Source organism: Hylobates moloch, unplaced genomic scaffold (genome assembly GCF_009828535.3).
Source record: "Hylobates moloch isolate HMO894 unplaced genomic scaffold, HMol_V3 SCAFFOLD_28, whole genome shotgun sequence".
Taxonomy (NCBI): Eukaryota; Metazoa; Chordata; class Mammalia; order Primates; family Hylobatidae; genus Hylobates; species Hylobates moloch.
The window spans coordinates 874,599-901,754 of NW_026652303.1; the positions used below are offsets into that span (position 1 = coordinate 874,599).

The 27,156-nt window shown below is 35.7% G+C and overlaps 1 protein-coding gene across 1 annotated transcript; it reads right to left on the reverse strand.

Moving 5' to 3' along the window:
• Positions 1-5,548: 5,548 nt before the first annotated feature.
• On the reverse strand, positions 5,549-26,628 carry LOC116463182 (myc target protein 1). The gene is made up of 2 exons (XM_032146178.2): positions 26,484-26,628; positions 5,549-6,422 (listed from the first exon to the last, which is right to left on the reverse strand). Exons 1-2 carry the CDS (start codon positions 26,533-26,535, stop codon positions 5,911-5,913), a joined length of 564 nt encoding a protein of 187 aa, XP_032002069.2. The 5' UTR covers positions 26,536-26,628; the 3' UTR covers positions 5,549-5,910.
• Positions 26,629-27,156: the final 528 nt, after the last annotated feature.

A 27,156-nucleotide genomic window follows, 5' to 3' on the forward strand; every position in this document is an offset into this window, starting at 1 on the left:
TATTTTGAGTAGAGACGCATTTCATCATGTTGGCCAGGCTGGTCTCGAATTCCTGACCTCAAGTGATCTGCCTGTCTCGGTCTACCAAAGTGCTGGGATTATAGGCGTGAGCCACCACGCCGGGCCTGAAGCCTGGTTTTTCAGTAGACTCTTCCCAGTCTTGAAGTCCCTGAGTCCCTGGCACTCTGAGAATCCCACAGTTCATAAAGGTGTCCATTTCTGCTGTAGCTTTTCAGTAGTGTCAGAGTGACAGCTATTGGCAGCAGGGATTTGTCACTGGCAGCAGTGACACCTGCTGGCCCTGCAGCTCTAGCTCCTGGTCAGGCATTTTGGAACTAGCATCTATCCTTTCCCCAACATACCCTACAAAAGCCACCACATATGCTAGTGCACTTGCATGGCCGTTCTCTATTTTACTTACACCACAATGAAGATCTCATTAAATCTGTTCTTCTAGCATGGCTTCAATTCTCAGAACCACTCTCAAGCTATAGCTACAATATTCTAAGCTCTTCTGTGGTTACAGACACAATGTCTATACCTCAAGGATGAGGGATGATCAGCATTTTACAACCACAAAGTATGGACGACTTGCTTTTCAAATCAGATTAGGCTCATACTTTGTGTCTCCCCATATCATCTCAGCACAGGGACAGAGCTACAGTGTGTGAGGCCCTGGACAAATATTTTTTGCAGGGCCTTATCTTGTATTTTAAAAATTGGTTAAAAATGTTTTACAAAATTCATGGGCACAAATGAGGTTTAGTGATCTTTCCATAATTTTTTTTTTTTTTTTGAGACTGAGTCTCATTCTGTCACCCAGGCTGGAGTGCAGTGGTGCGATCTCGGCTCACTGCAACCTCTGCCTCCTGGGTTCAAGCGATTCTCCTGCCTGAGCCTCCCAAGTAGCTGGGATTACAGGTGCCCGCCACCACGCCCGGCTAATTTTCTTTATTTTTAGTAGAGACAGGGTTTCACCATCTTGGCCAGGCTGGTCTCAAACTCCTGAACTCATGATCCACCCGCCTTGTCCTCCCAAAGTGCTGGGATTACAGGCGTGAGCCACCGCACTCAGCCTCCCTAAATATTTTAAGTGAGTTGAGTAGAAGTACTTAGATAGTTATCACCCAGAGATTCTTCATTCTGAGTTAAAGTCACCCCAGATCAGCATGTCAGTACCATTCTGGCTGTCCAGTATCATGTGATTCCATGAAAGAAATACACTCCCATCAGCAGCAGTGACCTGATTGCCAGGCTGTCCTCCTGAAACTGGGGTTCAACCACGGAGACCGCACAGATAAAAGTCCTGGAGAGCTCCTGAGACAGCTGGTTGACCTGACATGCTAGATACAGGGTCAAAGATCACCTGAAAGGGAAAGACAAAAAAACAAAAAAGTACTAGCATCCACACAGGTCTTGGTCTAGGCTCATGTGCCCTGTCCAGATGGCATTGCCAGTCCTGGCCAGTTCTACACACTGAACTGTGATTTAGAACACTTCAAAGAAGGTGTTCTGAAGTGTAGGGCCCCATGAGATATGGGTCCCACTTGCCTGGGTGAGGGTAGAACTATCCCAGTGTCTAGACTGTGAGGGTCTATTTATCATCAGTCTGTCCTTTTCTTTCTTTCTTTCTTTCTTTCTTTCTTTCTTTCTTTCTTTCTTTCTTTCTTTCTCTTTCTTTCTTTTCTTTCTTTCTTTCTTTTCTCTTCCCTTCCTTCCTTCCTTCCTTCCTTCCTTCCTTCCTTCCTTCCTTCCTCTCTCTCTCTCTTTCTTTCTTTCTTTCTGACGGAGTTTTGCTCTTCTTGCCTAGGCTGGAATGCAATTGCACATTCTTGGCTCACTGTACAGGTTCAAGCGATTCTCCTACCTCAGCCTCCTGAGTAGCTGGGATTACAGGCATCCACCACCACGCCTGGCTAATTTTGTATTTTTAGTAGACAGGGTTTCTCCGTGTTGGTCAGGCTGGTCTCGAACTCCCAACCTCAGGTGATCTGCCCGCCTTAGCCTCCCAAAGTGCTGGGATTACAGGCGTGAGCCACCGTGCCCGGCCACCACTCATTCTTTGAACTGGCACTCTGGTGAATTTATTTCAAGTTGTAACATCGTAAAAATATATGAGTAATCATAAGTAATGGAAGTTTATTCAAAAGATACTGCAGCCATTTTACTCCAGATCTTTGTTATTTTAGTCTCTCCTTTCCCTTCGAGGTCTCTCAGTGGCAGTTCTCCCATTCTCTCCCTTCATCCCCACCCTCTCACGCAAAGCAGGGCAGATCTAGTTCGGTCGGTTACTCACATCTGATACGGAATGCTCTGATCCAGTCCCACAACGGCTAGTATAGCAGGCTTGGTCTCCTTACAAGTTCATCTCCATTTTTCTCAGAGAAAACTGTGTACCTGGCAGGCGCTAGGAGACTTCGTGGCCTGCCTAGTGCAAGACTCCTGATACATTTCATCAAACTGCCTTCTAAAAGGGCAACGCCAGTTTACCTTGCCACCAGAAATATGTAGGAGCACTCCCTTCTTAGTACCTTTGCCAGCAGTGAAGAGATTCATTATTTCATAAATAATTAGCTATTGTGGGCCGGGCATGGTGGCTCACACCTGTAATCTCAGTGCTTTGGGAAGCTGAGGTGGGCGGATCTCTTGAAGCCAGGAGTTTGAAACCAGCCTGGCCAACTTGGCAAATACCGTCTCTATTCAAATAATAATAATAATTAGCTAATGTGATAGAAAAAACTACTAGAGTGTTGTTTAAATGTACATGGGCACTTCCTTAGTAGTAACATGCAGTATTTTACCACAAACTTGGAAATCAATTAATTTTTCTCTTTGGTAAATTGCTTGTTTTGGTCCATTACTAATTTATCTATTCACAACTGAGTATTTTCCATATCTACTTATGTGTGCTAATCATAACTTCAAGATATTGGCCATTTTTGCCATATTTATATTAACTTAACTTCTTTCTTCTTTTTTTGTTTTTGCTTGTTTTTAGACTTTGGATAAATTTATCTTTTAACGAACAGAATTTTAAATTTTTTTAAATAATCAAAACTGTTAATATTTTCCTTTGTAATTTATTTCATCCTGTTGGCTCTTAAAAAGTGCCCCTTTTCTATTTCATAGATTTGCTAACCATTTATTTCAAATTTCCTCTATTTTTTAGGCAGGCATTATTTAAAATGCTTATTCTCTAAATAAAATAATTAAATAATTCTGTAATTATATATTTAGCAAATGAGAAAAGACTCTAAGTTCATGTTTTAAATAAATAATTTACTAATTCTTCCATCTGCATTAATTTAAAAAATCTTGTAAAATTTATTTGTGATGTTCCCTTTCTCCATTATACATTTTTATATGAAAAAGGATTTGTGTCTCAGTCCATTCATTTACAAATAGTCTAGATTAGGTTTAAATACCAAAGTAAAAAGATTTTTCTTATTCAATAAATTTTAATAAGCTCAAATTCTATAGTATAATTTTTCGTCTAATGTGTTTTCCTGATCTGAATTTTATAATTTCTTGACTCCTTGCTTTTTAGAACAGTGTTGGCATTATTTCATAAATTTTGAATAAAACTTGACATCAATTTATTTTTATTTCACAATCCACAAAACATTTCAAATTAAAGAAATACAACATTAAAAGTCTCCAGTTTTTGCTTTAATTTCACATTTCATACACTCACAATATTTAGGAAATAGTCATTTTGACTGTCTTATAACTGGGATAAGGGTGCAACAACAATCCTGCCAGATGGTTAAATGCCCCAGAGGATTTCTGCTCTTCTCTTCCTAATTTGGGAGATTTAAAGCAGTTTTTACTCCCAACATAAATTCTTGATAAAAACTGTACTCTTTGCTGATTTTTCATGTTAGACATTAAGGATGACAGGCAAGTAAAAAAAAAAAAAATTAGTCTTGATACCAAGTTAATATTCCCTTGAAATCTTACTTGGCTGCTAAATATCTTTGTTGAAAACCAACTTATAACAAATTGGTTATCCAGTTAGCTTTTTTCCTTTTTTCTTCCATTTTCTTCTTGCTCCCTCTTTCCCTCACTCGTTCCTTCTGGCATGTTTAATTAGAGAACATTTTCTACAAGCATTATTAAGAATAATTGTCCTTAAGGAATGATGGATAATAAAAGGGAAATGAAAATAATAAAGAAAATGCTACACGGAATCTCTTATTCTTGAACCATGTTCAGACACTATTAGCTGTGACCACTGCAATAGGAAATGAAAAAGAGGGTACTTTTTCACTGAAAATCCCAGTGTTCAAGGAAACAAAGAAATGGCCACATAAACTAAATATTCACAATACTGGAAATGAACCACGGACTTTTTGAGTAATACTCCAGTCAACTCATGTCCTTAAATGAGAAGGGCAGCCACAGACATCTGCCCACTGGAGCTCTCTGGTGTCCACATTTAGGGATGCATTCTTCCTTACAAGGGCGGCCACCTGTGGAAGTGGATTCTTAAATAACTGTGTGCACCAAAGACCATCTGGCATGGCTTAATCACTGTACAAAGACTCTGCAGAGAAGTTGGAATCGAGATTCGTAGAGAAGCAAACCAGGAATGACGCCTGATGATTAAGAGTCAATCCAGGAAGGAGAATTCTTCATGGGCAACATCTATTTCAATAACAAACTCTCTCCCCAGTGACTCATACTTATTTGTCGGTGAAGTTACAAAAGAAGATCACCAGAGAAAGTGCTTTCCAAGTTTCTAGATGTAAGTTTAAGAAAGAAAATTTTTCCCTTAAGAAAAATGTGAGCTTGATTTTAAACTTGAGGCTTCTTTTTAGGCCAAATGAATTGGATTTTTTCCTGTTGCTTTTCTAACAATGTAACGACAACGGTGAAGAAAAGGTAAATCATCATGTTAGTAAATCTAAAGATTTTGCCTCAAGGAAGTAGATAACTATTCTTGGGAAAAACACATAAAGAGTTTGTCCAGAAAAAATTAGTGTCAAAAATGAAACATCCAGTGACACCAAAAGAGTTCAGTTTCCTGTGCTTGAGACCCACACTTCTTATAATGATAAAATCAAAGAACTTTAAAATGTCCTATGTTCTGTCATTTTGTGCCCACATATTCCATTAAAAATCCAAGATTGGCCAGGCATGGTGGCTCATGCCTATAATTCCAGCACTTTGGGAGGCCGAGGCAGGAGGATCATTTGAGTTTAGGAGTTTGAGACCAGCCTGGGTAACATAGTGAGACTTCATCTCTACTAAAATTCAAAAAAATTTAGCCTGGTGTGGTAGTGCACCCCTGTAGTCCCAGCTACTTGGGGCACTAAGATGGGAGGATTACTTGAGCCTGGGAGATAGAGGCTGCAGTGAGTCCTGATCATGCTACTGCGACTCCAGCCTGGGCGATGGACCAAGACCCTGTCTCAAAGGAAAAAAAAAAATCCAAGATTGTAAAATGTCAATATGATTCACTTGTCATTCTAAAGAAAGTAAAATCCAAATTCCTTAGATTTTTCTTTAAAGTGACACAGTGATTTTTTTTCTCTTTCTAGTCACATTGGAAGTAAATGAGGATTGTAATCCACAAACATCTAAAGTTTTAATTTTAATCAAAATATATATAATACATCTTAGCTGATTCTTACATTAGAATCATTATTTTTAATAAGCCTCACATTGAATACAAAATGCATAAATATAAAACCCTTGGGGGAAAATATTACATTCTTTGAAACAAAAGGGAAAACATGTTTGAAGAAAATGTGTTTTACGTTGTAATGTCCAACTTGCATAACCATGTTTCAACTTGGAACTCATTAGTTATTTGGGCCATGCCCTCAAAATTCTGTTTAGCCTATTTATGATTTCATTTCAATAAAAGACAAGACAAGAAAGAAACAAAAACCAAAAGCACCCTACTCAGGAATCTGGGAATGCCTTGATGATGGACTCATAGGCAGGTGGGGGTGGTGTTGAAAGGCCCACTCGAAGACTGTTACTGGACCAGTAACCAGGACGGCTCAGACTGTGGGAAGTGCTGATGGTGGGAGAGATATTGGAAGAAGGGAGAGTCACCAGCTGACTCTCAGTTTCCACAGGAAGTGGTGGACATTGCAGAAAGGGATGGAAAGTGGAAGCTCTGAAACTTGATTTTCTTGGAAAGGAATTTGCTTGTTCCAGGGAAGCTTGTCGCTGGAAAGTGAGACTGGCCAGGCTGAGATTGCTTCGACGTTCACAGCCACTGTGGCGGTAAAATCCAGTTCTGTTGAGGCCATGGGTGTAAGAAGACCTAGATCTCCTGCTTGAACTCCACTGTGAGATGGGAGCACTAGCTCTTCTTCTTCGAGACAGACAAATGAACACAGCCCAAATAAATCCTCCAAGTACCAGCCCGATTGCCATGGATACGGTGAAGGACGTGATAAGGCCCTCTGAAACAAAGAAAACAAATTACTAAATCAATTTTAAATAGGTTTTCAACTAAAAACAAGGGTCAGCATACATACTGTAATTCATAGAATACATGATTAATTTAAACATACTTTGAATTAGGGAAATAGAAGACAGTGTTAGGTGGATATGAACAAATAGAAGCTGATAATGCTTCCATTTATTCAAGCAGAAAGATACAAAATAACACTTTGAGCTGTGGCATTCCAGGTCACTTAACCTGTTTTATCATCTTTAAGAAATAAAAAAGTAGTCTTACTTGATGTCATTAATCTATGGCGTTTAGTTCATCCATTTTTTATAGAGTTGCAGATGTAGCCCAAAGTTGATTTCCTTTTGAGTTATAGTAGTAACTAATGTGCCAGATTGATAAAGAATTTTGTCATCACTTTAACGTTGCCTTTTCCTCTGTCTGCTTTCATCAATCACATTGATTTCTGCCACCTGCAGTCTTCATGATGCCTCACTTCCTTTGTTCTTTCTGAGATAGGAAGTGCTGGGATAGAACCATCTGGCCAGCGGACTGATTTATGTCATATTTCCTGAACTCCCAGACAGTCACCTATATCTCTGACTCTTTGATGACTTGACCTGTGCAGACTACTGGGCTCTTTCTTGTTTCCCAGGTTCCAGCTCATGCTTCTATTATGCCCTTGTAATGATGAAATTCCTGTCACCTGAACCTCCATAGAGTCTCGGCTACATACCAGTATTCTGTAATTCATAGAACTTGTAATTTGTTCAGATTTCCCTTTCTGGGGAGAAAAATGCCTTTTCGTAATGGAAATGCTACCTTACTGCCTCTTGTAAACTAAATACATATTTTTTAATGAAACTGGGTAACTGAGTCTCCCCTCATCACACCACTTTGCAAAGAAAAATTGTGGATATTAGAAGACTCTCCCAGCCTGTTGGTCCCCCACATTTCCCCTCCATGATCTAACCTATTGTCCCTAACATTTCCCCACCATGATCTAACCCACAAGTCATGTTGGTTTCTCACTGTACCAAAGCCTGTCGTTCTCTCAAAAACTCTGTGCTTTTCCACATATGTGTCCTTATATCTGAATTCAATTTTTTAATCTTCTGTCTGGAAAACTCATTCTTCAAGCTCTACCTTCAAGTATCACATCTTCAATAAAGACTCCTACATTTCCTAGACAAAAATGAGTTACTGCTAAGTAGAAAGGTAAGCTATCATATCTAATTGCTTATCTAGGTAGTCTGTATTGAGAGAGCCATAGCCTGAAAATTAGCTGATGGGTGTTGTGAGACTAGGGAAGAGGGGGAGAAAATAGCCACAAATGTTTTGCTGTTCCTCCCATCAAGAGATAGAGTCTATTTCCCCACCCCTTGAATCTGGGCGAGCTTCATGACTTGCTTTGACGAGTAGGATGCAATGGAATTGAAGCTATACAAGTTCAAGCCTAAGCTACAAGAGGCTCAGCATCCACCCTTCCTTCTCTTGGGACCCCTGCCATTGTCAGCATATAAATGAGGCCAGACTAGCCTGCCAGATGATGAGAGACACATGGCCCAGGAACCCCTACTGCCCTAACCAAGAGCCTGCTAACTTGGACATATGAATGGCATCATCCTAGATAATTCAGATGCTAGTCAACTCACCAAATGACTGTGACACATGAGCAAAGACCAGCAGAAAATACACCAAGCTGATTTCATCTCAAATTCCCAATCCACAGGATTGTGAGCTAAGCAAATTATTATTATTTTAAGCTACTGTGTTTGGGGGTGGATTGTTACATGGCAAAAGCTCTCTGATACAGGGTTCCAAACTCAGCTCTGTTCCTAATATGTTTTGTGATTTTTAGGGAATTTGTTCAGACCCACTGATTTCATTATACATGTATATAAAGGAGTTAGATTTTATGATTGCCAAGGTTCTTTTTAGCATATTGTTGTAATCTGTGATAATACGTAGACTACCTAGAATGCAGAAATAACAAAACAAACTAATGTTAATAACTACAAAGGAATAATCACTGCTGTCTAATTTTAGGATATAGTTCAGTGTCCTTCCACCATATATGGTCACATTTATCTCCTGTGGAAAAGCTACATTTATTGTGTCCTACTTTCACAATTATCTGTACAAATAGTTATATCAACATTCTCTAAAGCAATGACTTTATGCAAAGTTCCCAGGCACATTTTTTAGCATATTATGTCACTTAATCCTCAAGCATCCCAATAAAGGAAATGCTAGCGTTATTCCCATTTAATAGTTGTGGCTACTGAGAGGTAAGTAACAAGCCCATAGTCCCACACCTGGTGAAGGTCAAGTGAGGATTTGAGACCAAAGCATCTTAATTAATAGCTAAATTGCTCATTTATTTTCTAAGTGTAAGGTAAGAAAATATTAATCTAAAATGAAAATGAGCAATATAAACTGCATAAAAATTGGTCGATTCAATACCAGAATATCTTGTAGCCTGTTATGAACAGAAATAGTTGAGAGAATGGTGGTTAAATAATATTGTGTGTTCTACAGATACATTTCCGTGAATCAATAGCCTTTAGTGGAGACTTTTAAATATCAACAAGTTCAGCTATGGACTCATAGAAATAGAGTTTCAGCTAAAACAAGCTCTTGAAAATGTGTTGGACATAAATTCCTCATTTTATAGATATTGAAACAGAAGCTAAGGTTTATGTGGTAGAATTAACACTTGATTTATTGTAATAATTAATTGGCAATATCACTGGTTAGAGAACTATTAGTTACACTCGTGTATGATATAAATGAGAAGACAAATACTCAAATTTACAAAGTATATGTCCTTATATTGTGTGTAAATGTACCTAACCACTACTAGAGTCTGACTGAAGATGCTAAATATCTCAGTATATAAGCAGGCATAATAGATAAAATTTAAAAAGAGATATTTCTTTGATTTCAGCAAAATGGAGTTAAACCAGAATCTGAAAGGAGAAAATATATTCAGTTACTCAATGAAAGCATTTAAAGGTTACAAGAGTCCTTATACATGATCTCTGTGTATGCCCTTTGAGCCGCTCACCTTCTGACAAATCAGATATTCCCAATATAAATCTTATTCATAGTGGAATAATAGCAAACTTTAGACTCGAGAAAAAAATAGAAACTATTTAAATACACAATCAATGAAAAATAATTTCTTGTCAATTATTGAGATTGAGGCCAGGCGCAGTGGCTCATGCCTATAATCCCAGCACATTGCGAGGCCAAGGTGAGAGGATCGCTTGAGCCCAGACCAGCCTGGGTGACATAATGGGAACTGTCTCTATAAAAAGTAAAAATAAATTAATTAAATAAACTACAGCGATTGAGTATATTAGCAAAAACAACAAAAATACATGGAGTGAGAAATATATTTATATTTCAGATGACTGTTTTATTTCCAAAATATATTATTGTTCTGATGTAAGAAAACTAGGATAATATCCAAACTCTAATGGACAAGTTATTATAGAATATATTGGACCATCACACTCTTCTTAAATGACAAGTTTCAGTTTGGGAAGTAAAAAGATTATTTTTGTGGCACTAAAACTATAACAATATTTCCATGAGAGGAATTTGACAACAAACCTATTTAAAATGATCTGTGGCTTGGTAATACTTTGATTTGATACTGTAAACCTATTGTCTGTGCCCAAAATTTGGAGAAATGACTTAAAATATCATCAAATATTGGGTTATATAGATATCCAAAAAGGATTAAATAATGAATTTAAAATGTACGTGAGAATCATAATAATAATATATACACATGATAATAGGCTATTTAAATTTTGAATGAGTATAAAGTAGGATAAGATGGGGGTGCAACAGAAATTATAAAAATTACAAAAACATTGCTTTTGATATGGATTTGTTTAATTTTTGCTCAGTAGAGTACGCATATCATGAAAATGACTTCTTAATCCATAAAGTCAGTAAAATACACACTTTAGAAATTGTGTTGTCTGTTTTCATGGTGCTGATAAAGACATACCTGAGACTGGGCAATTTACAAAAGAAAGAGGTTTAACTGGACTTACATTTCCACATGGCTGGGGAGGCCTCACAATCCTGGTGGAAGACAAGCAGGTGCAAGCCACATCTTGCATGGATAGCAGGAGACAAAGAGAGCTTGTGCAGGAAAACTCTCCCTTATAATAACCATCAGATCTCGTGAGACTTACTCAGTATCACGAGAACAGCACAGGAAATTCCTGCCCCCATGATTCAATTACCTCCCACCGGGTCCCTCCCACAACATGTGGGAATTCAAAATAAGATTTGGGTGGGGACACAGCCAAACCATATCAGAAATCATTGCACTAATTCTTATACCTTGCAGAATATTAAAACACCTACAAATAATACTGCTGACAGAAGAATTTCTAAGACTTCCTGAGATATATGGTAAAATGCTTATCTATCTTCTTAAGCTCCCTTAAGTCCAAACAGCAAAGGCAAATGTAGAAATGCAGAAAGGCAATGAGAAAGAGATGTTGAGTCAAGTAACAGGGGTGGTCTTTCATACACATTTTTTTCATTTAATTATAGTTAATGATTTTTCTGACCTGCCCACACTAGAATTTAGAAACTGTGTGATGAAAGCAGCATCTACTAGTCATACAGCTTTAAATTTTCATATATGTAATTCCATTCTGGCAGACTTTTGACAATGTATTTTGGAAGCCTTTTTTAAAACCTAGTGTAGAAGAAAATGTAACTGAAAAAAAAGACATTGGCAAAGATATTGCTTTTTAAAAAATGATATGCCTTCTTACTTCTCAACAATCTTAGGAAAAGAAAAATGAGCCATAATCTTTCTTCTTATAATTGCAATATAATGCAACTTAGGAGACCAAATGATTACTTTTAAAAATGTAACTTTCCTTTTGAAAGCAGAAGGAAAAAACTCTAACATTTGTAAGGTATGCCATATAAATTAAATATATGTCATCTTAATTTGTAATACGTACCTACAAAACTAGCAAGCAGATGGCACATAACAAGCCTCAATGAACACTGGCTCTTACTGCTAATAGCTGTGTAATTTCCTCAAGTCATTTGACCCTTCTTGGCCTGATAATAACAGCCACGTTCGTGTCTTCCAATTTTAATGTTGTAATATTAAGTATGACTTTTAGTAAATATAATCAATACCTCAGATTCCATCCACTCATATTAAAATTTAGTAGAGTTCACCATCTAGTGGCCTTGAGTTGAATCATTCCAATTCTGAAAGTGATTTGATCAGTGACGGCAGAATGAAACATTGTTTAAAACATTCAAAAACCCTTTGCAGTTGTAAGAATCATAAGTTCAACGTTCACCAAAGCAGACCATGAAGTCCTTGGTATCGTAGAGTATATAGGAGAGTGGTTCAGGCAATAGAACTACTTTTGACAAAAAGGATTTTTAGGGAGAATAATATTTAGGGCATAGAAATTTGATTGATTATAATAATTTAAACAGCCAAGGAGTATTTTCCATTATATCTCATCTGCCAGAACATCTTATTGGATCTGTTTTCACAAACAAAAAAAAAAATGCAGAATTCAACTTCTCACTACCCACTCTGCGACTTCACTGATCCAAGTGGCCACATTCCCACATCTGTGACCTGGAATATGGTCTTCCTGCATCTGTCCTTGCCATGTCCCTCACACCCCAACAATGTGCTCAATGCAGTAGTCAGAGAGAACATTTTAAAATGTAAGTCAAATCATATCACTCTTCCATTCTAAATCCTCCACTTCTCCCAGAATAAAAGCAAATGCCTAAGAATGTCCTAAAAGACCCTACTTGATAGGCTCCCAATTATCTGAGCCCATCTCCTCTACTCTTCCTCTGGGTCACTCAGCTCTGTCTGCACTTCCCTCACCATTCCTTAAGTACATCAGATGGGCTGGCTCCTGACTTAGGGCCCATCCCTGGTTGTAATCTGTTCCTAAAATTATTTCCTCAGCTATCTGTATGGTTAATTTCAGGTCTTTTGTTCATATGTAACTTTCTCATTGAGGCCTACCCTGGCTGCTCTACCTAAAATGACACCCTGTCCCACCTCTGAATCCTAAATGGAACTTGTTTTTCTTTTTTCCTTCCTGGTTAATGGAAACTACATTCATTAATTTATACTCTTTAAGAAAATGTGAATGAATTGCATAAGCATTATGAGCTGAAAATGTCATTATATTTGAAAGACAGGAGGATAACATATATCTGGAATGCTTAAAAAAGCTTCATGGAAAAAATAAATTGTAGATGCCTTTTTGTGAATGGTAGTGGTCAAATAAACAAAAGGCTTGGAGATTTGAAAGTAGTTTTGATCAAAATTATAAAGCACAAGCCATATTCTGAATATAATTAGTTAACAGTATTGCTAGAGGTGAGGGCAAATTCAAAAGTATCAAGGTAGCACACCCCTTTCTGTATATGATAGACTAACATGTATCAAACCACTGAGAGCAAGCATACAATGGAGAATAAAATATTTTCTTAAATTTGTTTGAAGCCATCAGAGACTTATTAAAACTGTTAAATCAAAGGAGCAAATTCCAAGAGAAAAGAAAATCTTTCATCACAATAATCTGTAAAGAGAAACAAAAATATCTGAGTAGAATGCTGTGTACTATCAGTAAGCTTAGAAAACATAAGTTGGTGTTCAGGGGCTGCCAAGGAAGTTGGACCCTAGGAAACATCCCAGAATCTGGAATTAGGCCCCCTAGGATCTACTACCTAAGATTAATGGTAAACAGGAAAAAGACCAGACCTCACAAAGATAAAAATATAGAGCAATCCCCAGCTGGACTGAGGAGATCTTCCCCTAACTGCCAGAAGGAAAGTTTTATACATATATATAAAATAGAAAGTAATATATTTAAATAAATTTATATATACCTAATGTTATTATATATATGTGTTATAAATAATAAATTACAAGTCATCTTAAGAGGCAAGACAAAGTAAACAAAAACTAAAAGAACAAATAGAAAATGGAAAAATATCTGTAAGTTATGAAGATATTTGAATTATCTGACAAAAATATTAAAATAACTTGATTAATGTGTTTAAAAAATTAACAAGTTAAAAATTTTCAGCAGAGATTGAGGCTCTATTAAGATAATTAAATAAAATATCTAATGAAAATTATAAAATGTTTTAACTGAATTCTGATAAAATTGTGAAATATCAAAACATGTGAGATGTGCCTAAAGCCATATTCATAAGAACATTTATAGCTTTATAGGTATATATTTTAAAATAACAAAGCCTAAAAAATCAATTATTTCGGTTTCCATATTAAGAAGCTAAGAAAAGATCACTAGCTGAAACATAAGTAAAGTAGCATACAGTAAATAAGAGAAAGCAGAACTTAATGAAACAGGGACAAAAAAAAAGAAAAAGAAAAAATAGAGGAAATTATCAAAGCCAGATATGAAAAAAATCTAATAAAAATTAATAAAATACTAATTGGAATGACAAGGATGGAAAGAGGAGAGAAAGAGAAAGAAGGAAAAAGAGCGGGCAGGAGCAAGAGAAAGAGACAGAGAGAAAGAGAGAAAATCACCAATATCAAGAGTAAGAAACGTGACATTAGAACAGATTATACAGGCAATAAAAACATCAAGCTAGGATTCCAAATCAGCTTTTATGAACTGACCCTTTCAAGTAATAATGACTATGAACACTGAAAACAATACAAAAAAAAATTCTACCTAAAGGCCTTAAGAATGACCAAATGCTTGTAGATACTAGAGAGGGGTTGAGACCTGGAAGAAAAGAACAGCAAGTACTAGTCAAGCTCCAGTTTTCAAAACTTTTAACCTGAGGGAAGCTTCCAGTCTGGGACAGGTAAAGCTACAGTCAAAAACCTGCACTGTTTCTGATCTTGAGAAACAAAGGACAGAGACTGTGGAAACAAGAGCTGCTAAGAATGTGAGAGGGAAATCCTGGAGAAGAGAAGGCCAGAGAGGAGAATCCCCAAATTTTATTTATAAACATTTCACATATCTTTGGTTGACTCCTGAATCACACATATACAGGACATATTACAAACAGCACTAGAGAAAAAAAATAAACTAAAGTGAGATTTAAGCTGCTGCCCAAGGGACAGGCTTTATAGGTTTCTGTAGTTGTAGTTCCACAGAGTTATTTGCCTGTGAAAATAAACTAGGGGGAAAAACATACATCATAACACTCTTCAGGGTAATACAGCAGAATCCATTCAAAATGTTCAAGATACAATATGAAATTACTTGGCACATGAAGAAACAGGAAAATGTGACCCATTCTCAAGAGAAAAGACAGTTAACAAAAACAGACTTGAAGATGACCCAGATATAATTTGCAGACAAAATTTTTAAAGCAACTCATATGTCCATGTTCAATGATTTCTTAACACTCACAATGAATAATATGATAGGAAATTTCAGCAAAGAAATAGAAACTATCAGAAATAACAAAATGGATATTCTAAAACTAAAAAAATGAGAACTAAAAAAGATTTATACCATGAGCTTAACAGTGAAATTAAAATGAGAGAGAAAAGAATCAGCCAACTTAAAGGTGTATTAATAGAACTTATCCAATCTGAAAAATGGAGAAAAATATTGGGGGGAAAAAGCAAGCCTCTAAGACTTGTGGAACTATATAAAAATATTTAACAGATGTGCAATTATAATCCCCAAAACAGAGGAAAGGGTGAATGGAGCAAAAACATTTTGAATAAATGAGGTTGAAATTTTTCAAAATTAGTGAAACAAATTAATCTACAAATCAGGAGTCTCAGTAACATCAAGCAGAATATATATAAAGAACTATGCACATCATAGTCAAACAGCTGAAGATCAAAGGTTAACAAAAAAACTTGAACACAGCCAATAATAATAATATTACATTCATAAAAGACAATTATTTGAATAACTACTCACTTTTAATAAGACACAATGATATTTTAAAGTGATTTTAAAAAGCTGTCAACTCAGAATTTTATATACAGCAAAAGTATCCCTTAAGTATAATAGTGAAATAAATACTCTTTCAGGTGAAACAGAATTGAAATTAATCACCAGCACACCTACACTAAAACGTGCTGAAGAAAATCCTTAGTCTGGGGAAAATGAAAAATGGGATCTTTAAGAAGAAATTGAGACAATCAGAAATAGTATCAGAGTAAATATAGAAGACTCTTTTCCCTCAATTTCTTTAAAATACATTTTTTTCTAGTTAGAGCAAAAATTAAAATATTTTCATATGAAATGTGTAGTTTATATAGATTTAATATGTAATAATTATAATACAAAGAATTGGGACAGGATATAAATAAATCTATTAGCTTGATTGATTGATTTAGTTTTTAAGAGATTTTGGAGACAGGGACTTACTGTGTCATCCAGGCTGGTCTCAAAGTTTTGGGCTCAAATGACCCTCCTGCCTCAGTCTCCAAGTAACCGAGACTACAGGCACACATCAATGCACTCAGCTATTAGCTTGTTTTTATATTGAAAATCTTATGCATTCTAAAATATAACTACAAATTATATTAAGCAAGATTGCAGAATTTAAGACGTACCTATAAAAATATGTTTATATACTAGCAGCAAACAACTGGAAAGTATAATTACACCATTACAATAGCATCATTAAGCATAACATACCTAGGAATCTTTTTTTACAAAATGTATGCAAGATGTCTGCACCACAAATTTTGAAATACTACTGAAAGAAATTAAAGGTCTAAAAAGTGGAGAGATATACTATATTTGTGAATTATAAGCCTCAATATTATTAAAATGCCAACTGCCCTTAAATTTATTTTTATATATAAATAAATTTATATAACTAAATCAACTAAAATTCCAATAAACAGGCTGTTTGTATTATTTTACAAATGACACTAAGTTGTATATGATGACAATACAAAGGAACAATAAAAGCAAAGCTGGAAGCATCACACAACTTGATTTTAAAATATGCTACAAAGCTATAATAGTCAAAACAGCATGGTACTGGCATTTACATAGAGATTTAGATTAATGAAACATAATAGGGAGGAAGCCCAGTAATAAATCCATGCATTTGTGACAATTGATATTTGACAACAATATCAAAAATGCACAATGGGGAAATTATTGCCTCTTCAATAAAAGGTAATGGGAAAACTGCATATCCACATGCAGAAGAATAAAATTGGACCCTTATCTCATACCACATAGAAAAATCAAGTCAAAATGGATTAAAGATACAAACCTAAGACCAGAAACCCAAAAAACTACTAGAGGACAACATAGGGAAAAACTTGATATTGATCTGGGCAATTATGTTTTTGCATATGACAGCAAAGGAAAAAAGCAAAAATAGACAAGTAGAATTGTGTCAAACTACAAAGCTTCTGCACAGTGAAGGAAATAATCAACAGAGAGAAGAGACGCCTACAGAATGAGAGAAAATATTTGCAAACCGTATATCTGATAAGAAGTTAACATCTAAAGCATATAAGAAGCTCACACAACACAAAAGCAAGAAAACAATCTGGTTAAAAATGAGCAAAGAACCTCAATAGACATCTCTCAAAAGAAGCCCCACAAATGACCAACAGGTAGATGAAAAAATGCTCAACATAACTACTCATCAGGGAAATGCAAATCAAAGCCACAATGGAATATCACCTCACACGTGCCAAAATGCCTATTATTAAAAAGACAAAAGATAATGAGTGTTGGTGAGGATGTGGAGAAAAGGAAACTGTACAGTATTGATGAAAATGTAAATTGATGCAGTCATTGTGGAAAATAGTATGAAGGTTCCTCGAAAATTAAAAATAGAACTACATAGAATTCAGCAATCCCTCCAGGTGTACATTAAAAGGAAATGAGATCAGAATCTCTAAGAGATATCTGCACTTCCATGTTCATTGCAGCATTGTCACAATAGCCAAAATACATAATCCACCTAAGTGTCCATCATCAGATGAATGGATAAATATGGTGACATATATATGCAAACACACACACACACACACACACATATATGTGGTTTCTATAATGGGAATGTTGTATTTCAGATGCTCTTAGACTTATGATGAGGTTGGATTTAGATAAATCCGTCGTACATTGAAAATACCATAAGTCAAAAATGCATATAATACCCCTAACTTACCAAACTTCATAGCTTAGCTTAGCCTACCTTAAATATGCACAGAATACTTATATTAGCCTAAAATTAGGCAAAATCATCTAACAAAATCCAGCTTTATAATAATAAAAGGTAAAATTTTTAACTTTAAACAAATTTTTATTACACAAAAGTTGTCACATAATTGGATATTTCTCTACTTTGTACACGATTATTCTCTCCACAGAAAGGCTGCTTAACTTCTCATCTGGTGGTGGCAAGCACCAAAATCCTGATTTTAACAGAATAGTAGTAAAAATACTTCAGTGATTTAAGTTGAAAGCAGCACATTGTACATGGCTCTTGTACCCAGTATCAGGAATATACAAATGTCTTTTTATTCAAAAATACAAAATAACATGAACAATGTAGGCATGAACAATGACAGCAGTAAACCGTTATATATTTTGTCAACTGTAACCAGTAACTGATGGTTACAATGATTTCTTAAACATCAGCCAGCCTTTCCTTCATTTTCTCCAACTGACTTCTCTGAAGTTATTGGTGAGGAACACTGCCTTGGGCTTCCTGTCACAGTTCATTAATAAAGGTAAAGCACTATTCTAGGAGTTAGAACATGCCACCTCTCATACCACCTCCCATTCCACCCATTGCACCCATTCCAGGGTCCTTCTCTTCTTTAGGAATTTCTGTGACTACAACTTCTGCTGTAGTTAACAGAGAGGCCACACCAGCAGCATCCGATAAAGCAGCTCTCACAACCTTTGTTGGGTCAATAATTGCTTTTTCCACCATATTCACAAAATCTCTGACCATAGCATCATAACCAACTTCTGAGGAACTTTGCATAATTTTCTCAACTATCGAAGATCTTTCAACACTTGCATTCTTAGCAATGGTCATTACTGGAATTTTGAGTGTTCTTTTAATAATTTCTATACCAATTGTTTTATCTTAATCAGCTGGAGTCTATGAGTCCAAGGCTGGAATGCACCAAAGCAAGGGAAAATTTTATAATAATAATAAATTAAAATAATAAACATTAAAGATCAAAATTCAAAATACAGTTTCTACTGAATGTGTATCACTTTCATATCATCATAAAGTCAAAAAATTGTAAGTTGAACTATCATAAGTCAGGGACCATCTGTATACAATAAGTGAATGTTATTATTCAGCATTAAAAAAAAATCCTGTCATTTTCAGCAACCTAGATGAGCCTGGAGGACATTACGCTAAGTGAAATAAACCAGGCACAGAAGGACAAATACAGCCAGCCTCCAACTTACCATGGTTGGATTTGGGATGTTTTGGCTACGATGGTACAAAAGCCATAAGCATTCAGTAGAAACTGTACTTCCAGTACCCATATGACCATTTTATTTTTCACTTTCAGTATAGTGTTCAACAAACTACATGAGCTATTCAACATTTTTTAATGAAATAGGCCTGGTGTTAGATGATTTTGCTCAACTGAAGGCTAATGTAAGTGTTCTGAGCACATTTAAGTTAGGCTATGCTAAGCTATGATGTTCAGTAGTTTAGCTCTAGTAAATACAGTTTCAACCTGATATTTTCAACTTACAATGAGTTTGTCTGGATATAACCCCATCGTAAGTGGATGAGCATCTGTACTGCATGATTGCACTTATTTGTGGAATGTAAAAAAGAGGAAGTTATAAAAGCAGAGAAGAGAATTATGATTGCCAGTGGTTTGGGGGTGAGGGAAAAAGGGAGATGCTGAGCAAAAAAATGCAGTTTCAGTTGCACAGGAGCTTGGAGCCCTAACATACAACATAGTGACTGTAGTTATGAAATTATTTCTTATACTTGAAATTGGCCAAAAAAGTAGATCTTAGATATTTTTACCACCAGAAATAAAGCTAACTACCTGAGGTGATGGTTGTATTAATTAGCTTGATTGTGGTAATCATTTTACAATATATATGTATATCAAAATATGTTGTATACCTTAAATATATTGTTTTTATTTGCCAATTATACCTCAATAAAGCCTGGGAGTGAGAAAATACAAAAGGTCACAAAAAGCCAAAGTAATCTTGAAAGAGAAAAACAATTAATAATATATTGTATAGTTTCAAATAACTAGAAGATATTTTGAATGTTCTTGCACAAACAAATAATAAATGTTTGCAGTGATGGATGTGCTGATTACCCTGATTTGATCATTACACATTGTATACTTGTTTTGATGTTTCACTCTGTACCCCATAAGTATGTACAATTATGTGATAAAAATTGTTTAAAAAATAAAAAGGAGAACAAAGTTGGAAGATTTATGTAACTTTAAGACTTACTATAAAAACCAACAAATGAAACAGAATGGAGATCTCAGCAACAGGCTTACACTTACATGACCATTTGATTTTCAACAAAGGTGCCAAAGGACTTGAATAGAGAAAGTCTTGGCTGGAAACAGTGGCTCAGGCCTGTAATCCCAGCACTTTGGGAGGCCAAGGTGGGCAAATCACTTGAGCCCAGGAGTTTGAGACCAGTCTGGGCAACATGGCAAAGCCTCGTCTCTACAAATACAAAAAGAAAAAAATTAGCCTGGTGTGGTGGCATACACCTGTAGTCCCAGCTACATGGGAGGCTGAGGTGGGATGATCACTTGAGCCCAGGAAGTTGAAGCTGCAGTGAGCTGTGATTGCACCACTGCACTCCACCCGCATGACAGAGTGAGACCCTGTCTCAAAAATAAAATAAATAAAATAAAATAAAATAAAATAAAAAACAAAATATTTTCAAGAAATTGTGCAGAAAAAGCTGGCTATCAATATGAAAACAATCCCTCAATTTCTACACTATATGCAAAAATTTAATTTGAAGTGGACAATTATGGATCCTAAATATGAAAGCTAAAATGTTAAAGTCTTAAAGCCTTTAGACTGGGAGGGGGCATTTGGAAACTTTTTGGGCCAGTGATTATGTATCTTGATTGGGCTTTGGGTTACTCAAGCGTGTATGTCAAAATTCAACAAATGTTCTGTTATGATTTGTACACTTGATTTTTATTCACCTTATATGTTTCATTGTATGTAAATTTGACTTTAAAACAAAAAGAGTTGTAAAACATAATTGAATTCCTGTTAATGATATGCATACTAAAGTAATTAGGGGGAACTGTATTGATGTCTTTAGTTTACTTTGAAATATATTGACTAATAGAATGACAAAGAAAATGAGTATTATAAAAATGTTACGGATAGAATTCAGATGGTAAGGTATATGGGTGTTCACTGTAGAATTCTTCAAATATTTATGTATGTTTGAACATTTTCATAATAAAATGTTGAAAAACTAATGAGAATGGCATAAACAACATTTAAGCAATATATTTTGAAATTTAATTCAAATGGGCAAATTCCTAGAAAACACAAACTCCCTTAACTAACAGAATTGATAGAAAATCTGAGTAGTTCACCATTGTTAAAGAAATGGAATGTGCCATTTAAAACCCTCCAATTGAAAATACTACATACAGTTACAATAAGGAATTTTCCCAAGCACTTAAACAATAAACAATGCCATCTTATACAAACTTTTCCCAGTAATAGAAAAGTAGGGGAAACGTCCCAATTTGTTTTACAAGGCTTGCCTAACATTGATACCTGACAAAGCTATCAGAGAAATGACAGTTATAGGCCACTTTCTCTCATGAATTTAGATGCAGAAGTTTGAGGTCAGGCATGTATTAAAAAGTCCAGTCTTATGGGCTCCATCTCACATCTATTGAATCATAATCTCTGAGCATGGAGTCCAGTGAGAGATGAGTTTTCATAATTCTTAGTAATTCTGATGCATTTTGAAGACAAGCATTTGTAAATGTTTGTTTTTCAAACTTTCTAGGTAACTGAGATAGGGAAACTAATGAATAGACTCTTAATATGCAACACAGACATTTCTTTTTAAAATACAAATTGAAAAAGTGAATTTGAGAAATAGTATTTGTTTCCAAATTTGGGGAAGATATAGTGGAAATTCTTGGGACATAAGCCCAGGCCATAAACCTGTTCCCCTCTTAACTTCTTTGGGAACATCCTATGCCCGTCTGCTGGGGTGGTCCTTAAGAGCCATATTTTTCTACAGGCCAAAGAACAGTATTTGCTGCTAGTAGCTAGGGATCCCTCCTCTTGACAGCACTTGATCCCCAACAAATCAGTTCATAACCCTGCATCTCATCAATTACCTTAGAGAGAATTAAGTCTGTTAGCAAGGATGCATAGAAAAAAGAAAAGTCAATGCTTCACATTTAAATTACTAAATTTTTTTTAAACGTATAGAATAAATACTAGTTTGAAAGCCAACATTTTTATTGCAATAGTTGGATCTTTCAAAATAGAAAAGACTGCTTTGAGTTTTTTTGCTTTGGTTCAGTTTCTAAATGCTAAGAGCCTAAAGGACTTAAGAACATAACTTGTTATCATAAACAGTATAGGAAAGAATAAACCATGGCCTGTGAGTCAATTTCCATGCATCCAAAGAGGAGGAGCTTTGGGGAGACAAAGAGAAGAGCTATATAGAATTTGACCTGTAAGGGTTTTGGAGAAGGGAAGCATCACTCTCCATCCCTCCCTGTGATGAGCTACAGATTGATTAGGGAATCCCAGAGGAACTGGTACTCATTTCCAGCTTCCTGGGAAAGATGGCAAGCTGCTCGGAGAACCCCTGGGTATCTGAAGGGCAGATAAGAAAGTGAGGTAGGGAGTAGGGGGCATGGTGTTATTGCATCCAGGCCAAGGGCACTTGATGTAGCCCAACCTCCTAAGGAAGGTTCCTGCAGCTCTAGGGTTATGGGACAATATTGAAAATTGTTCTGTGCCATTGAGACAGATGGAGAAGTACCTGAATAAGGGCCAGTAGACCAGAGGGATTTACAGAAAGGAAAAGCCATGCTGTTAGCTAATATTACACAGATCATGTGAGCCAGATTTTATAGTAGGAGATTTTGGCAGTGAAAATCAGAAAAAGGGCAATGTCTCAAAAGCTGATGAGAAATACATGTCAGTAGATGTCAGCAGAGGCCAGAACTTGATCAAGCACCAAAGGTCCCCTCTCTCCAATACACAGAATATAATCCCTCCACCCCTCCACCCATCCACACACCCTCTCCAACCTTAAAGAAAATTCCCAAAGGGAGGAATATGGAGAGATTATAAATCACTGGATTGCAAGTGATCAGGTTAAATTAGATCAAACTTTTACACTGACATTCAAAATCTTGCAGAAATCTGGCTCCAACCTGCCTTACCAACTATGTCCCTGAAACAACCACACACACACTCTCTAGTCAAGCCGTTCGTTTCTCCACAAACATGCCTGGGTGTTTTTACTTCTGCATATTTGCTGGTGACATTTTTCCTGAGCTCCCCAAACCTCTTGAAATGCCTTATTTGTGTCACTGACTCCTAACACATTGCCTAATATGGTCAGTGAACGCTTCTGAGTGAACTAATGAACTGAATGAGAATGAGTTGATGAGGGAAAAAAATGAATGACTAGAATGTCCTTCTTAGAATTATCTCCCTGTCTGAAATTTATCTTTCTAAGAACAGATAGCACCTCATTTTTTTTTCTGAGAATGATTTAGGGATTATTTCTGCCATATATTGGTTTTTGGTTTTTTTGTTTTTGTTTTTTTTGTTTTTTGTTTTTTTGAGACAGAGTCTTGCTCTGTCACCCAGGCTGGAGTGCAGAGGCGCGATCTCAGCTCGCTGCAAGCTCCACCTCCTGGGTTCACGCCATTCTTCTGCCTCAGCCTCCCGAGTAGCTGGGACTACAGGCGCCCGCCACCACGCCCGGCCAATTTTTTTTAATATTTTTAGTAGAGACAAGGTTTCACCATGTTAGCCAGGATGGTCTCGATCTCCTGACCTCGTGATCCGCACGCCTCGGCCTCCCAAAGTGCTGGGATTACAGGCTTGAGCCACCGCGCCCGGCTTATATTGTTTTAACTCATCTTATCAACCATTGCTGTTTTATCATATGTTATCTTGTATTATTCCACAACTATATAGGTTTGTATGTGCATATGTATAGACGCATAACTGCCTCCAAGAGCGTAATCCTTTTGAGACAGACATTGTACTTTTGGTGAGAATTAAGTGAATAAATGCAAACTCCTGCAACCATATCTTCCCCCAACTTTTCACAATGCTAGCCATAAGGAAAAAAATGCAGAATAAGACAGCAGAAACAACCAAAACCACGTCTTCCACAGGACTCTCAAGTACTAAGGGAATAACTGAGTTCAGTATTTGTCTCCTATTGCCTTAGAGGAGGACATGGCAAATTTTCACGAGCCAGGTTTCCTGAAGCTTTTATGGGAATGTTTATAGAGAAAGTAAGTGCATTAAACAAAGCAAAAATAGGGAGTGGAAGGTGATAGTCTGCATCTGTGTTGTCACTTTCAGGCTAACTTTGTTGCCAACCCTTGCACTTAAATGCTTGCACACCTTTAGGAAGTTTTAGTGGATGATAGCTATGAAAATGCAAGCTGTTGTTTTGGTAATAACCCGATATTATGCCATCATTCAGCGCTCATTAAAGTAAACCATAAAAGTTATATTGGGAAAACAACTTTTTCTGTACCTTAAAGTGTGCTACGTCTGAGCAATTTATACGGTTCAATGTACAAGTTTTCCTTTTCTAAGCTATTTTTCTTTATTTTTCAAATTCAATGTGCCAAGCAGATGACTGATTTTGGAAGCAATAACAATGCATTACACTGCATTGTACAAGATTCTCAAAATAATATTTTTGGGAGTCAGTGGTCAAAATAGACATCAATTTAGATACAAAAAAGCAATGGAAATTTAAAAGATTGACATTTATATTTCAGGGAATGTATACATTTTATATGTTTATATTTTTATTCACATTTTATACTTCATATTTTTACCCCAGAAGCAATAATACAATCTTTTATATATTTTCCTAAAATCATCTAACATTACATCTGCTCTCCGTATTTCCATTGGCTTTGTTAATGTTTATCAATGTAACACTCCCCTTTCTGGTTTTCATTATTTTCATCTAATTTTCATTACAGTCACATAACAACAGAAAGGAAAAACTAGTATTTGTCTTTGAAATAATAGGTTTTAATTCCCTCTTAAGCACAGATTTCCATATTAAAAATATCTAAATTTTCAGAATCAATAGGTGGACTCCAACTAAACATTCTCTTATTAATATCAAGTTTATTTTAATGTTTTAGTCAGTGAATAATGATTTGTTTTTTTAAGCAAAGCTTAAATTTAATTTTGAATGGCTCGAAAAAAATAGATTGGCTTCTACATATTAATTTTTGCAAAAACTACTTTACTTTTGAATAATTTATACAGATAACATTTTTATAATGATGAATTAGATTTAGACAGACTCTAGCTCTTTTTCAGTGTGTATTTAGCACTTATTTTCTCTGTGAGGACAGCAAATAATATTTCAACAAGCATATAATCAGACATCCACAATTCAAAGCCTTCTGTCTAGTGCTAGCTACCTAAAATAACCCATTACCAAAGCCTTTCTTTACAATGTACTAGGATAATCTATTTTCTTCTTCTTAATTTTGTTACATAAATTTATTAGGAGCTCACCAATATCCTTCCTTTTCAGTCTTCCAGCAAACATAAATGTAGGTGAGAAAAAAAGAATGAGTTAATTCTTTTTTTTCTTATGCTGAATTTTTAATATCTTTTAAAACCAATAAATATATGTCCCCATATTTTTCATCTAAGAAAGCACATAGGTTAAAGGACTGGAGTGAATTCTTTTCATGCAGATTTCTGTGATGGTAGACATACAGATTGCTGGGAAAAGTCGGCCACTACTGCTCACTGTTTATGTGAACGTTTCCAAAACCCCACCTTGAATCACAGCAGAAAGTCTGAATTGTTCACTGAGAGGATTAAAAACTTGTTCTGGGCATATAAACAGATCTGTTCATATATACTATTTTCTTCATTAAAGTGTTTTTCTGAATTTAATTTAAATTGCCTCCTTTAATATAAAAATTTCCCTGAACCCAAGAGTATATGTCAACTTCCCATGTGAGCCCTTCTTCTTTGTTCCTCTAACCTGGAGCAACTGAGTTTTGACCTCAGCACAGTCCCATTGTCAACATCAGGGAACACTTGACTGTTAGCTGTGGCTGGACTCAGACAAAAAATACTCCAAAAAATACTTTTATATTGTTCTGTCCCCCCGCCCCCCGTGATAGAATTCCATTGAATGTTACACATGATGTTATTTCCACTTAATCTTTTCTACTATAGTTTTCTCAAATTTCATATTATTCCATATTTTATTTGTTATACTCTAAAGTCATTCATTTATTTTACCTGTGTTTTTGCACTTTAAATTCACTCATTTAAGTACAGATGTTATTAGGATTCACTTTGGAAATTAAAGCATATAACATTCACAACATAAGTGAAAATAGCCTCTATGGAAAATCTCGGTTTCATAAAATAAAATATACAATCTATAACCTTCAAACAAATGAAAGTTCATTTTTCCGACACAATCTACATGCCATATTCTAAGCAGGAATTACCTCCACGTTATGTTTTTTATTTTTATCCTCATTATTTCCTAATCATATTTTGTGACACTAGCCAAAATCTGTACTTAATACCCAGATTCTTCTTGAATATCTTCATAGAACACTATAAAGACATATAAAATATAAGTATATATTTATATCTATAAATATATTTCTGCTAAACGCATGAAATAGATTTCTGTTAATAAACATGAAAAGTTTAAGTAATCACGTTATAGTAAACAAAATGTCTCAGAGATTTTCAATGTTTTAATAATCACGCAGTGCATTTCTTACATCCTAATTTTAAATTTTAAACAGTAGAAGAAAATACCTTACCCCAAAAGTTTTCTGGCCATGGACTCCCTAAACTTGTTGTGTTATTAGCCATAATATCCACAAGAAATAGAAGAAAGAGAAGAAAAAGAGAAAGAAAAACCAGTATGTCGAAAAAAAGCAGTTTGATTCTATCTTTGTAGTACAGCAGGAGAAAAATAATTTTTACACAACCCCTCATATACTTGTGTTCGCATAAAAGGAAATAAGTGTAACATGTTTCCTGCTTTTATACTCAAATTAGCAACTGTTTTTCTTATCTTGGAATTCCACATGGTTCCTGAGACACAAAACAATGTCCTTTTCATCATTTCCTCAGCTAAGTTCCTAAGTTCTCTCCTCTCAGCCACCTCCAAAACTGCTTTTAGGATAACAGGGTTGTGTGTGTGTGTGTGTGTGTGTGTGTGTGTGTGTGTGTTTCCTCATCCCCTACTGACATGGAAAGGAAGACTCCAAACTCTCAGCTACAGCACCTTGAATTAAATGTATACAGAATTGAGAAATAGACCACGTTCCAATGCTTGAAAATTAGATTTATATAGTAAATTGGGGTGAAGGACTATTCAAAACTCAGATACTTACTAAATTCTTTTTTTTTGTTGTTGTTGTTGTTTTTTGAGACTTAGTCTCGCTCTGTCGCCCAGGCTGGAGTGCAGTGGTACAATCTCGGCTCACT

What these genes read in the sequence shown, in the direction of transcription:
- LOC116463182 (XM_032146178.2), bottom strand. Translation starts at nt 26,535, where the DNA reads ATGGCTAATAACACAACAAGTTTAGGGAGTCCATGGCCAGAAAACTTT. An exon ending in ATGGCCAGAAAACTTTTGGG is followed by an intron (nt 6,423 to 26,483) that starts GTAAGGTATTTT and finishes TCTTTGTTTCAG; the next exon opens with AGGGCCTTATCACGTCCTTC.